Genomic DNA, 15,001 nt, shown 5'->3' with positions numbered 1-15,001 from the left:
ATTTATTCACTCCAACACATCCCGATTCCCTTGCTGTGGATCCTGGTGATGTGGATCAGTGAGTAAATTTTTTTAGTCACTCTTGACTTAACTTGATGTCTCAAATGTGCAGGTGGTGGCTGATCATCATTCCACTTGTAATTATATCCACTCTTTGTGATGAGCTGGTTTAGAGGATTAAGGCCTATGCAGAACAGCAGTGGGAACAGTGCATCACTTTGATCTTTTTTGCACTTGGTGATCACTGACTTGGAGTTGGTCTACAGCTCCTCTCCTTTCCCACTGAGTTGCTGATGAAGGTAATGGTCATCTGTGACACTCCCCATGTGCATTAATAAGCCTTGGTCGCCCGTGACCCCGTCACTGGTCACTGTTCGTTCTTTGGATCACGTTTGATAGATACTGACCACTGCAGACCGGGCATGCACCACAAGAGCTGCCATTTTGGAGAATCTCTGAGCCAGTCGTCTGGCCATCATGCTTTTGCTTTTGTCAAAGTTGCCCAAATTCGTATGATTGCCCAGTTTTCCTGCTTCTAAGACATCAACTTTCTCATATTTCAGCTGTGATAGACTTATGACTCTATGGGTCTGTTTCTGTGCTGCCACAATCAGAGCCTCTCTGCTGTCATTTAAGTGGGCCTTTTCTAGCCACTGGCAAGATTTCTTGATGTCAGCCCCTTCCTCTATTTGTTGATCGTACATCCCAGGTGCATCGGTCACTCAGTCTGTCTTCAGCTAGCTTGGGCATTCTTGAAGCAGCTCATCTCAGGGTAGGGGGCATCTTCCTGATCTATTTTTTCGGATTGTTGATTGTCACGCTGACACTCACTAAACCTTGCACTCCCTCTTTCTGTTGCTCATAGAGCCTCAGGGTCCTGGACTTTCTGTGGCCTGCTTGTTATTCCAACAAGGTATCCGATGACTGGTACACTGCAAAACATCAAAATCTTACCAAGTATATTTGTCTTATTTCTAGTCAAAATGATCTCATTACACTTAAAATAAGACACAGTCAGCTACAGGGCAACATTTCAGTAAGCTAAAGGAATTTGTTTCAAGACAGTGAATCTTGAAACTAGAGAAAATTAGAGATTTTTCACTTGTTCCACTGGCAGATTTTTTTCACTTATTTCAAGCTAAAATACCTCGTATTAAGTAAAAAAAAATCTGCCAGTGGAACAAGTGAAAAATCTCTAGTTTTAAGATTCACTGTCTTGAAACAAGTTCCTTTAGTTTACTGAAATGTTGCCCTGTAGCTCACTGTCTTATTTTAAGTGTAATGAGATAATTCTGACTAGAAATAAGACAAATATACTGGGTAAGATTTTGAGTTTTTGCAGTGTAGGGTGTATGTATTGATGGCTTGGATCTTATTCTTATTGTTGAGATGGCTTACCTTTTTAGAGGTGTTTTGCTGGCTGACCTTCTTGTGTCTTTATCATGGTTCCCATTGGCCTGTGGGATATCAGGTACTTTCCTGTTTGTCTCCTATTCTGCCATCTGGCAACTCCAACTCAATCCCAGTCCGGATCACCTTCCCTCTCTTTCGTCTGTCTTTCTGTCTGCTGCTCTCTCTTTATATGTATGTGTGTGTTTATGTGTTTTTGTTTTATATCAGAGATTAGATGTAACAGGACTCAAACCTTCCAAAAACCTCAACTCTTGAGTGATCAATCCACAGACAATTTTCCCAAATGTCTCATGGATCATCAAGACATTTTTGGCTAATGCGAAATTAACCTTTGTTGTTCATATAGGCTCAGACAGATTTAGAAAGCTTTTTTTCTTTTCTGTAATAAGTGAATCATCATTTAAAAATTTCATTTTTGGTTATTATGGGTATCTTTGTCTAATAAAAAAGTAGGCAATCTGAAACATGTAAATGTGACATGTTAAAAGATCAAACCTTTAAAAATAAACTCCAGTCTTTCAACATGCTGAAGTCAATTTAGTCTACCACTCCTAAAGCTGCTGTCAACATAGATATTGAAGTCATCAACAACACATAATTGCTTCACACTTTAAATTAAGGACACATAATTAAACTACTACAACAGTTTTCAGTGGAATTAATTAGAGCACAGATAGCATCAATGTGTCTTTGAGCGCCACTGTATATTAACGAATAGTAGACTAAAACAATGGGATTCTTCTAATTATTCCTAATTTATTTATTCAACATGCCAGAGTACTTATGATGCACCCATTCTTTGTGTTCAACTTGATCACAACAAAGCGGCTTACAGTTTGATATAAGAGGCACTTCAGCTACAATGAACAACAGCAGAGTTCCTAAACCACAAGGGAGACTGCAGGTGCTCTGAAGAGGGTTGAGGTGAGTGTTTTAGAGCAAACTCCCTCAGCGCTGCTTCTCAACATCCCACTGCTACATTCTAACTGATGTTCTCTGTCTTATCTCCTCTCCTGAAATCCCCTTAGAGGTTTTGACAACTCCAAGTTCTCCCATGAGGTAAATAATCTGGTAAAAGAACCATAATAAATAGTAGGCCTTTAAAGACTCTTCCCTTTGATTGTCTTGGAAAAAGTGTTGCTCTCTTGGCACTTGGTTGTTTTGGAAGTGAAATAAAAAACATTTCACAATTATATAAATCAGTAGAAATCGTAAAAGTATTAAAGAGACAATGATCCCACTGTAAATGGACAAAATACAGGCTCATTTGCTTTAATTCTTTTTCTCATTGTCATTGTCATTCCTTTAGTGCCATCATGACTTTGACGTTTACAGTTTCGAGTGAAATATCTCTGTGACTTACAGCTGGCTTGTCAGATATTTTATTCAGATTGCTTGGTTCCAGCCGCAGTTTGTTTTAGGCTAATTTGCAATGAACACACAGCACTGTGGCACTTGACATGCGTTACACCTGCTAAATAGAAACGTAGGTTATTAGCATCAGTGCTGACATTACCATTTAGCTCAAAGCAGTGTGAGAACAGCACAGCCTCACCCAACCATTGCAGTCACAGCATCAGACTATAAGTCCTGTTGAAATAAATTCACCCTGATTGTGTTGCTATGTCACATTAAAGTTATGTTTTCTTGGATGCATTTAAAAAATTATAGAAGATAGTGAAGAGCCACAGTATGTTCTAATGTATTGATACATTAATCACAATACAACACTGTCTCACCTGTTTCTCTTTTGAATATTGGAAACTGTCCTCTATCATGTGAGAAGCTTTCACCAGTAAGTGTTTTTCACCATCGTGCTACATTCGTAAGTAAATGTGGCTTTCGCTTGTGTTTGTTGCCAGTGATAATTTTTGACAGTCCTTTTTTAGTTGAAAGACACGCTGCTTAGCGCCGACTGCTGGGCAGAGGTGATTGAAAGTGACAATATTATTTTCTGGTCTGCTCTTCCACATGTGTAGTTCAGATTTCTGCTAAATCCTAATAAATGCTCAATGACAGGAGAAGATGAATTACCAGAATCGGTGGCTCGAGTTACAGTGTTTGAGCTGGCTCAGCAGTGATGGAGTAATGAATTCACACCACGTTATGCCTCTACTCAATTTCCCACTTTTCTTACTGATTGAATTTGAAAGATTTTTTAACAAGTTCTGCAAAGGAAATGAAAGAGGCTTTGTGTTTTTGTGGGTGTGCAAGTGTGTGTGATTGTTTGCTTTGGGGATTCACTGGAGAGCATCCCCACTGCTTCCAATGCAAACACAATGTGGGCCTTCTGCCTTAGCCACCTGTTCATGGCGAACACTGCCAAGAGGAAAGCTGCCAAATTCACCAGGGTGAAGGTAGGAGTGCTGACATGCATTTGGCCTTACTCTGAACCTCTTGCGTCTAGAAAATCCATGCGGTTATTTTTTGTGTTTTAAGATTTCAATAAAATTACAATTTAACTGTGAATTGATTGAATTGATTATGCTGATTAAAGGTTGTAAAACCACTTACACTCATGAAAAAAGCCCACCTTTCTTAAATCCTAAAGGTTTATGTTTCAGGACAATAAAAACAGTCTGGTCCTTTCGGCAGCTTCCTGGTCTGGAGTATTCAGGTGTTTGTTAGCTCAATGCCACAGACAAAAGCAATTGTCGCCGGCCATCAAGGCGAGGGATATAGGATCATTTTCAAACAGTTGGAAGTCGATTATTCTATAGAGAGGAAGATTATCCAGAAGTGGAAAACTTTCAAAACAGTTGGCAATCTTCCCAGAAGTGAACATTCTAACAAATTCACCCCAAGGTCAGACTTTATAATGCTGAGAGAAACTGCAAAAACCCAAGAGCTACAGCTCAGACTCTGCAGACCTCAGTTAGCATGTTTATGACAGTGATATTAGAACAAGACTGAACAAGTATGGCTTGTTTGGAAGGGTTGCAGGAGAAAGCCTCTTCTTACTAAAAAGCCTCTTCTTACTGGCAGCACAGCTTATGTTAAGTTGTTAACAAACCACAAGGCTTCTAGAACAATGTCCTCCGAAAAGATGAGACAAAAGTGGAGCTGTTTTGCTAAAATGCACAGTATAACATTTGACAAAAACCAAACACCACATGATCTCGGCACCTTTCAGTCATTGGGGCAACAGTGTAAACCAAAATATTCAGTAGTCTAATGTAATACAAGGTCAACTCTCTAAAAGCTAAAGCTTGGTCAAAAAAAAAGCAAACCTACAATAGAATGACCGAAAAAGAAAATATTCAAGGTGCTGCAATGGTCAAAGTAAAGACCTGAAACTGATTGAAATGCTGTGGCTGTTTCTTAAGAGAGCTGTGCATAAATGAATGCTTGCACACCTCAAAGAACCTAACACTGAAAGATGAGTGGCCCAAAATTACTCCACACTACTGTGAGAAACTGATAAATTCATATGGGAACGTTATTGCAGTTATTAGTTATTATTACTAGACCTATTGCTGCTGAAGGTGCCTCTATAAACTATTAAATGATGGGGTATATTAAGCTTCACACAATGCTTCTGGATTTTGGCTTAGGGGTTTTTTTTTTGTATGTGTGAAGTAATGACATGGTGTGATATGTCATGTTAGGCTGTTCGTCTCAGGTTGTATTTACCTAATTGTAAGACCTGGTAGGGATGTTACTGAACTGCAGTTTTGTGTAGCTGATATTTGACATTTTTGTGTTCTTTTTAAGTCTGGGGTGGTTTAGAAGTTGGAGTGCAATCATCCCTCTAATTTGTAGTTGAGCAGTACAAAATTAACAACACATGGAAGTATTTTAGTTTAGTAAAAGTGCATCAGTTGTTGAGTCCTTTATATTTATCCAGGACTTCAGAGTAGACTGAATGTTTATGAACTCAAAATATCATTTTGGATTGCCTCATCAAATATCCTCACACAAAGACAACAAAAAAAAGAAAATATCAACAAAAACAGAAATGTACACATGCCCTGAGAAAAAACACACTTTAATTATTCCACTTACCCACTCAGTGGAGATAAAAGAGAGAATAATATTCATATGAAGGCAGAGTAATAATGATTCTTCTAGTTTAAACAGCTAATAGCTGACGGGACAAAAGATCTCAAGTATTGGTTAACTGTAGGCATGCATATCCTGCATGCTGATTAAAGTAAAAGAAATATCATGTGCAAAGGCAGTAGCGGCTTGTATAAAGTTATCTTAGTGGCTTTTACCCTAAAACGATGGTCAGGAACATTCAGATTACTGCCAGTGATCTTCTGACAGACTCACTGTCCATTTTGTTAACCATACTAAGGCTATCGAGGCAACAGACGAGCACAAAGGAATGTAGCACAATGGTCAAAAACACTTACTGGTGAAAGCTCCTGACATGATAGAGGACAGTTTCCAATATTCAAAGGAGAAACAGGCGAGACAGTGTTGTATTGTGATTATTGTATCAATACATTAGAACATACTGTGGCTCTTCACTATCTTCTATAATTTTTTAAATGCATCCAAGAAAACATAACTTTAATGTGACATAGCAACACAATCAGGGTGAATTTATTTCAACAGGACTTATAGTCTGATGCTGTGACTGCAATGGTTGGGTGAGGCTGTGCTGTTCTCACACTGCTTTGAGCTAAATGGTAATGTCAGCGCTGATGCTAATAACCTACGTTTCTATTTAGCAGGTGTAACGCATGTCAAGTGCCACAGTGCTGTGTGTTCATTGCAAATTAGCCTAAAACAAACTGCGGCTGGAACCAAGCAATCTGAATAAAATATCTGACAAGCCAGCTGTAAGTCACAGAGATATTTCACTCGAAACTGTAAACGTCAAAGTCATGATGGCACTAAAGGAATGACAATGAGAAAAAAATTAAAGCAACACTTAACTCACAGCCTTTCCACAGCAGCTAACAATATCATCTACAACCGGACAATGTTTCATCGCCATATCACTGAAGATCTACGGTATCCATATGAACATCAGAATGCAGAGATGGTCCAGCTGAAACAGGACCTTTTGGCGTTTGAAAGGAGGAAAAAAAAATCAACAACTTGGCAGTAATGGTGTTAAGAGAGTTGAAACTGATGAAACTGATGTACCCCTGCAAAAAGAAGAAATGAAATTGATAATAATAATGACTTAGCTGGGTGTAGAGAGGACTGCAGCCCCTAAAATCAACTCTGTAGTGAAACCCATTTCATTTTATCCTTTCCCTGCAGGATGAACCATTTGGCCTATTGGGGGTTTAAGATAAGACAGGCCTAGCTTATCACAGTCAACGATAACTGAAGAAACGAATAACAGCGGGGGATTTTCGAATACTCTTCCTGTACCTGTAACTCCCCCCGCCTCCCCCCTTTCTATTTCTCTTTTTTTTGGTCCCACAGAACGTGCTGTGGCTTTGAAGTAGTGCTTTCACACTGCAAAGTGGAACTCAAGAGACATAGTGTCCCATTTGAAGAGGTCATTTATTTGTACGGCATGAAATGAGGTGAAGATTAATAGCTACACTAGATATATCTGAGCAAGAGATTAGTCAAAGCCTTTGTCTGAATACTACAGTGTCAGCAAAAAGGTCAACTGGTACCACATATCCATTTAACATCATTATGTTTACTTCGCACACTGCCCTCAATTTCTGCTTAATTTTGTGCGAATCAGTCTCGCTTTATAGTTCTATAACAGAAAAGGAAAATGATATGAGTTGTTTATAATCTGTGTCACCAGCTTGCTCTAACTTTTGTATGCAGCAGCCTGAGTTCTTGGCGATTTACTCTTTGTATCATTTAAACATCTGTGTGTTGGAGCTTTCCTCATTACTCCTGGTTTAATGTGATATATACCCTTTCAAAAGGCCACACTCCCTCCATCCATCATCTGCAGCCAAGGTTGTTCAACCCATTCTGATTACAGCAGTCAAGCTTTTACTCAGAAGACAGAAAAGTGCAACATTTGACTGATTGGACAATGCAGCTCACAAACATTTACTAAATGTTTGTTATTTCCTGCCACACAGTGAAGTCTGACAAAAATAATCCATCACTCGGGACAGTCGCATTCATTTCTGCATGGCTCATTTGTGCTTTTGATGCTCACGCTGCATCAGGATGTAACCCATCATAAAAAAGTTTTAAATGAATAGAGTGCTCTCCAAAACAGGCAGAAGGGTTTTTTTGAAGAACATTTTTCCCGTTACTTTCTTCTCACATGAGCGTGATTATGTGAGTAAATTGGGAGCAGCGCCAAGCAGAAATTGGCACCACACTCTGGTACCCTCCAAGAGAAATTTCAAAGTAATCATAGTCTATCTGTTATAATTACAGCTGTGATATCTGTCTGTGACTTCATAAATGTCTCTTTAGAAATTCATTGCAATGTAGATTTGCAAGGAAAGAGCGAAAAAAATCTATCTTCAGCAGTTCTTGGCTTAATAACTAAGTTTTACATTTTTTTTAAACATCAAAAACATTGAACGGCTTTAAAAAGGAAACAGCCTTAATTTAGCAAAATGGCAAACTAGGTTATTTCTCTGTAGGCGGGATGTCTTTTTCATGTTTATCTGTTCTTTTTTTATCTATGTCATGATAATATTAATACAAGTCCAATCATAAATTAAATATCTGTGTTTTATACTTAATCTAACTGTCAGGAAAACTGTAACAGAAAAAAGTTTTTGTTTTTTTTAAAAAGCCTTCAAATTGAAAATGTCAAAATGCTGCTCTGCTTCCTGAAGCTGATTTGTTTGTCATAAACAGAAAGTAAAAGATAAAGTAAATTAAAGTAATATTGATTTTGTGAAGTTATGGAAAAATATATTAATGTGGGGTGGACAGCAATTGAACAAGAAAAAGCATCCATCCATTTTCTTCCGCTTATCCGGGGCTGGGTCACAGTTGCAGCAGCCTAAGCAGCCTCCTCCAGCTTGTTTTGGGGACCACCAAGGCGTTCCCAGGCCAGCCGAGAGATATAATCTCTTCAGCCTGTCCTGGGTCTGCTCTGGTGCCTCCTCCAGGTAGGACATGCCCAGAACACCTGACCCAGGAGGCGCCCAGGAGGTATCCTTGTCAGATGCCTTGACCATCTCAACTGGCTCCTTTTGATGTGAAGGAGCAGCGGCTCTACTCTGAGCCCTTCCCGGATGGCCATACTTCTCACCCTATCTCTAAGGGAGAGGCCAGCCACCCTTCGGAGGAAGCCCATTTCCGCCGCTGGTATCCGCGATTTCGTTCTTTCGGTCACTATAGGTGAGGGTAGGGACGTAGATCGACTGGTAAATTCATTCAAAAAGTCATGCATGTTGCTGTTGATGTTAACCCCACAACTGCCACTGCTTTTAAAGAAAACAATGAAGGAGCATCCACTGCAGTTTAATCTCTCTGATTAGACAGTTTCCACAATAAAAGAAGAACAACATAACAGCAAAATCAAATCAACAACAGCTAACAAAACAGCTGTCAGGTATTGTTGGATAGATTTTATAGTAACACCTTTTTCAACATTTAGCTTGTTGAGTTGTCAGTGGATTTTATAAGCAGTTCTCTTAAAAAATCCCAACACAAAATGAAAGGTAACTAAGATTATCATCTAAATTTTACAAAATCTGATTGGTAGGTGGAAAGAAATAATAATAATTTTCATGAAGTCCCAGAACATTTAATGTGAGCAGCACCAGCATAGATACTGAAGTTGGTTGAAGTAACTGTTGCCACCCTCGTGTTATATCTTTTGGGCCTTTAAACATCGATACAGATTAGGAATCCCTGAGCTCAGCACTCACTTCTAAGCACTTCTTTCCTGTATAGTGACCCTGTGTTTTGATCTTCGGCTACCTTAGTCGCATGGAGTTAGGCCACGGGTTCTCTTATCCTGTTTGTTATGACAGCAGGGTAGCAATGGTCAGAGTACAACTTGAAGCCTTGCCTGAAAGTCTGCAAGTAGCAGTGCTTTTATCAAAGTTAGCAGACTTTTTTCTCCCTGTTGGAGATACTGAAATAAAAAACCTTCCACCTGAGCTCAGTGGGTACACAGCATATGTTGCAACAGTACCCTATAGGTTTGAGAGCGTGAACCCGCAGACACACTTTTCTATTGATACTTTGAACAAAAGACCGAGTCAATATATGGTGAATGAGTGCGTATAAGCAAAGTTTTTTATTTGTTGTTCACCCATGTGTGCAGTCAGCTTTTCAGTCATTTCCTGTGCCATGCTTTAGTTTACGAGCCGTGAATGTTGTGTATTGTAGGCTTTGGGCTTTTTATGTCAGAGCACAAGCCTGTGAGGAGCCTCAGAAGTTATTTAGTTTTATCTCTTTGGTTTCTTTGGTGATTAACTTCACATTTGTGAGGCTTTTTCAAAGCAGTAAATAGTGTCTTGGGTCAAAACCACACTGATAAGAAAAACTTTGTGCTATCAGTTAGACTGATATTGGCAGCCGACATTTGTATTTCAGTTTTGGCAGTTGCCATCATGTTGATGAGGGGGGAAAAAAGAAATAGTGGATTACAAATTTTACATACTGCATTTGTATGTGCTTTAGTGACTTGATTGATATATTTCTTTATTCTTACTGCTTTTTACACTTCTATACAAGGTGACCGTGAGTACTTTGAAAGGTGCCTAAAATAAAATGCATGATTATTATCACTTTATGTTTTGTTATGACTTGGTTCTTAATCAAAACAAATATATTGGGTAGCAAAATTAAAATGCATTATAGCAAAACTCCAAGGAGATCTTTTTACACGAAGGATACCATGCGAAGTTCTCTTCTCACAACACAGTGTTCTCAGCCAGTACTTTTTTGCCACATGCTAGACAAACAAAGCACACAAGAGGCTACATTTGATTCACTGAGGCTCACTCTGTTGAGAAAAGTGTGTAAGTGCAACTAACGTAAACAGTACTATGTGTGAAGGACGCTTCATGTGGAAATTTATCATCCTTGAACTTTATGGTAACAGAATAACTTTGTGTGAAGTCAAAGCACTGCCAAATGGAATCCCAGTACAAAGAGCTGTGCCTCGGGCAAATGTTGCACACAAATACTTGGAAAATGCATGCAGGGTGCAAGGTTGGTCTTTATTGATTGAACATCTGTATCCTTTAGTTGGTTGCGTCTCACTCCGCTTCAGTTTATCGTGCTGTCTTTGACATACGGTATCTATTTTTCCTCTCGTGATGTCCTTGCTGTGTTTTCACATGGAAGTCGATGAAGTCTCTGCAGCATATAGGCTGTATGGAGGAGAGAGGTGGTAAGATGGTTCTGCTTTATAGTATTATTCATTTTTCTTTCTTGAATTATTATCGTCTGTCAAGTGCAATCCTACACGAATATGTTCATACATATTCTAGTAAATAACAAGTATTAATGTACAGTAAATGCATCACATAAGCTACACTTGACGTGAAAATAATTTGAAGGAAATGACAGAGAGGAAGAATCTGAAGACGTAACAAAGGCTCAGAGTCTTTTCTTTAGGCTCATCTCACTTTGTTTTCTTTTTCAATATAGAAAACATCCATTATTGTTTCTTTTACTGCCTTGTACCTTGTCCATTTTGATGTATATCTCTGTAATGATAGGGTTATTAAAGAAAACAGCTGGAAGCTGCGTAGTTGGAGCACATTTTTATCCCATGTGGCAGTCGTGGTTTCAGTTGATAGCAGATTTTTCTCTGGATGTTATTTCTAAAGAAATTCTTGTGAATTCATTCATTCTTTTGTTTCTCACTCTTTCTCTGAGCTGCACCTTAATTCAGGCTGCGTCAGCATGGTCGAGAGGTTTTGAACACTGTCATAGCACACAACATAATAACGTAAATGCAATGCACTACTCTTTCTTTCACTATTTCTCTGTCTTTGCTGTTTCTGTCTCTTCGTGTAATTTATTCAGCTCAGTTTTAGGCAGAAGATCTATCTGTATGATGTCACTGTATCTCTAATATGCAAACGTGGTCAACTCTTTTACCTTAGAAGAAGTGATGCCATAATGACTACTTTAAGCCATGTTTTTCCACTCCTAATTGTTTATTCTATAATGTTGCTGTGACGTTTTGGATCAACTGAAGGCTTTTCAAGGAGTTTTATAGCATGAAGTTTCCATATATCACATTGCTAAGTGTAGCAACAGTTCAAATCAAAGCAATTCAATTTGCCATTATGTAAAAAGGCCAGAATACAGAGAAAATACTAAAGAACCTGTAATAAGTGATTATGACATATTTTAGCTGCATAAATGATTGAAAGTCATGTGAACTTTTCTTTTAAATGAAGATTACTTTTACATGTAGTGTTAATCAACAAAATATAATCTGTCTATACTCTTCTATATGTGCTTTTTTCTTTCTCTTTGCTAAGCTGCTGTCTTCTTCTTTGCTGGTGCATTTCTGCATATCTTGGCACATTATTTTCATCTGTTAATCGGTGTGAACCAGTGAGCACGTCTGCTTCAGAACTACAAGCTGTTTGCTATAAGTCTAAAGTTGCGCAAATCTTGTTTTCATTTGTTTTCAGGTAATCTTATTTTCTCTTATCACTTAGAAACCCTAATCTAGTGGATATTAATAATAATCACTTCTCATTTTCCAGGGAGTTTGGAAGATGGAAGGTGAACAACTTGGCGGTGGAAAGGAGAGATTTTCTGGAGTCTCCGTTACCTCTTACTCCTGAGTTCATCAGGAACATCCGACTCTTGGGCCGCAGGCCCACCACCCAGATGATCACTGACAGCCTGATCAGGAAGTATGGGACTCACTTCCTGTTGTCAGCTACCCTGGGAGGTAACAATTATTAACCATCCTCTATCGATTGTTTTACGATTCACTGTTGTTTCCTTGGGCAGTTCAGGACCACCATGTAGCTGCTGTTTTTAGATTAGATCACACTTTGGAAGAACTGTTGAAACTATGTGTATGTGCACATTTCCATTTTTGCCATGAACTTCAGACAAAATAAGAAATAAAATTGAAGTTGAAGGGTCAAAATGACACACTGGAGCAAAACAGATTTAACAGATGAAATTACAGTTTTTGGTAAGCGTTCTTCTATGAAATCTGTTGCTGGCAGATCTTATCAGCAGTAACTACCTATTTAGATATTCAGCTAGGCAGTTTTGCTCAACTCACAGCTCTGATCCTGATTTTTATATCTCTGACATGCTTTCAGAGCTAAATAATGAATGATGCAAAAAGACTTTGGTCCCAGGTCAGCACCTGCAAATGACTAACAGAAATAAAAGAGCAATGTTGCTACTCCAGCGTAGAACTACTTAGCCCATATATTACAGCTTAGAATAAACAGGGAAATGTGCTTTAAGGAACTAGTTCTCACTCAGGTGATCTGGGGTTAAATAAAGTATGCAATTTGTGGTAAAAGCTTTTAAAATTTGGTTTTCCAGGTGGTCTGTATGGAAAACAGATGGACGGGACATAATAATGCAATACACTCAGAGTAACCGAAAAACACATCACAGTGGAATTATATGCCACTAGCAGCTCAGAAAATTGGTCTCCAGAGATGTATGAATACATGTAAAAGCCTGTGTATCGTGAACCTGCCACTCCCACTCCCAGTCACAGCCACGGTACTTTTGATTTTCTACCGGCTGATGAATGGATAAGCACTAATAGTTCTCTGACTCAAGAGACGAAAAAAAAAAAAGTCATTTAAGATGCTGGAGAGTCCCGGGCAAGTCTTGAAAAGCACATTTGCTTTTTACAAAACAACACATGTCAATTACTTTAGACGCAACTCCTGGCTTTGAAAAGGTCGCTGTTGTGAGTAGATGCATAAAATGCAACCCTCCCAGCTACCAGAGCTGATGCAGCCCTGCACTCTGGCTCTCAGCCAGGACTGAGTGGTATGAAGAGAGGAGAATGAGGAGTTTGCCTTGGATCTTTGCCAGTGATATGCCTCTGTGGTTCTGAATGGATAGCCTCTGTGTTCGGAAACATATGGACTTAATGAAATTAATAAATAGATTGCAATATTAAGAGCTTGCCCTTCAGCAGCTGAGTAAGAAAGGCAGTGGGCAGAAAATGGCCCTGAAGCATTAGCACTGCATTATGATGAGAAATATGATGTGCAGTGTCTTGGGAACTCTCAGAGCTCCAAGTGTGCTGCATCACAGCTCCTAGACTTATGAAGTCCTGATTGCAGTGATCAGTGCCGTCTGATTTGGGGTGACGTGACTTATCCTAATTATGGTCAAGTGTCTTTATGCTTCAGAGGCGCCTGCTGTCGCTGTGCTCACAACCACCTGGAGTTTGGTGCATGTATCTCTCAGCAGGTTTTAAAGTACCCTATCAATTGAAAGACCATTTGCATCAATGCTAGCTAATAAAGCAATCATGAAAGGATTAGCTGAGGTACAAGATCAGCTCCTAAAGTTTGAATGAAGTAGTTGACCTCAGTGACACTTAATGCATTTAGCTACATATGTGGAAGAGCTTGCACATGATCTTCATCTGTATTTGCAGGCATGCTTGCTTTAGCTTACATGCGCTTGAAGAAAGGCAGCACTGGGTGGATTTTATTCAAACAATCATTTATTCTTGGTGTTTTTGATAATATTTGTCCAGAGTTCTTTACACAGAGGTTATTAAAGGCAACAGAGAGGTTTGGGGAAGGTCTCATTTTGAAGCTCTGCTGCAAAATATTGTGACACTAGAAATAAATGCCTTCGGGAAAAGTTGAATCCTAGAATGCATTTATTTATTTCATGTTCTAAGTGTCTTTTAAAGACCACCTATGTAACATTATGCGGGAAAACATCTATAACATTCTAGTTCTATATGCTTCAAATGCTGCTGACATTTTCCCCTTTTCAAAATTTCAAATAATGTCAACTTTAGGTTGTTTAGTGGTGCTGGTTTAGCTCACCTGGTGGATGTGTGTTCTTTCTGTCTACCGAGCCTGTCCTGTCCTAATGAAGGCTAAAAATCCCTCAAAATACTTTATGGGAAATTTTCTTTTTTCAGTTAATTAAAAAAAATCTATTAACATGCATAATGAGCTTTGGTCAGGTATGACAAAATGCAAGTGAAAAGATCTGAGCTCCACGATAAAGAAAAGCAACTAAAAAAAAATACCCAAACAAGTAAGGGTCAGAGCTACTGACCCTGACTTTATGTTAAAAAAAAAATTGAAGGGCCTTAATTTCAATAAGCAATGTGAACTCTCTATTCCCTTTTCTAAAACTCCGAGCGCCATTTGAAAACAATTAAATTTGATTATCTTTTAATTGCAGGAGAAGAGGCCTTAACCATATTTGTGGATAAGCGAAAACTGAGTAAGAAAGCAGAGGTGAGCGATTACTCGGGCAACTCTTCCACTGTGACTCTGGAAGCTCTGCACCAGCTGGCTGCCTCCTACTTCATCGACAGGGAGAGCACTCTGCGCAAGCTGCACCACATCCAGATCGCCTCCACTGCAATCAAGGTATCTTTGTGTGCTTGTTATGAGTTATATAGGGACATATTTAACTTTACACGTTATTAAAGCTTCTATCTAGTTCAGTTTTTATCCATCAGTCAAATCACAATGACAGTAAACTGACATGGTTATACTATAATCTAAGGCTAGAACAC

At 38.9% G+C, this 15,001-nt stretch overlaps 1 protein-coding gene across 4 annotated transcripts in view; it reads left to right on the top strand.

Annotated features, from left to right (window-relative positions):
* Positions 1–15,001, top strand: part of LOC113008920 (BMP/retinoic acid-inducible neural-specific protein 3-like) — a 58,617-nt gene that overhangs the window by 21,365 nt on the left and 22,251 nt on the right. For 3 of the 4 annotated variants that reach the window (XR_003270087.1, XM_026146865.1, XM_026146866.1), the window contains exons 3-4: positions 12,003–12,193; positions 14,662–14,852. Coding sequence is in view for 3 of the 4 variants with exons in the window: in XM_026146865.1 (XP_026002650.1) it covers positions 12,003–12,193; positions 14,662–14,852 (382 nt within the window). In the remaining variant the exon portion in view is untranslated. Of the gene's footprint in view, positions 1–10,577; positions 10,667–12,002; positions 12,194–14,661; positions 14,853–15,001 lie in introns of those variants that run through there. The other variant, XM_026146867.1, reaches the window with a different exon arrangement.

Source organism: Astatotilapia calliptera, chromosome 17 (genome assembly GCF_900246225.1).
Source record: "Astatotilapia calliptera chromosome 17, fAstCal1.2, whole genome shotgun sequence".
NCBI classification, from domain to species: domain Eukaryota; kingdom Metazoa; phylum Chordata; class Actinopteri; order Cichliformes; family Cichlidae; genus Astatotilapia; species Astatotilapia calliptera.
The sequence above is the reverse complement of the archived record's forward strand: the minus strand, read 5'-3'. Positions and strand labels throughout refer to the sequence as shown.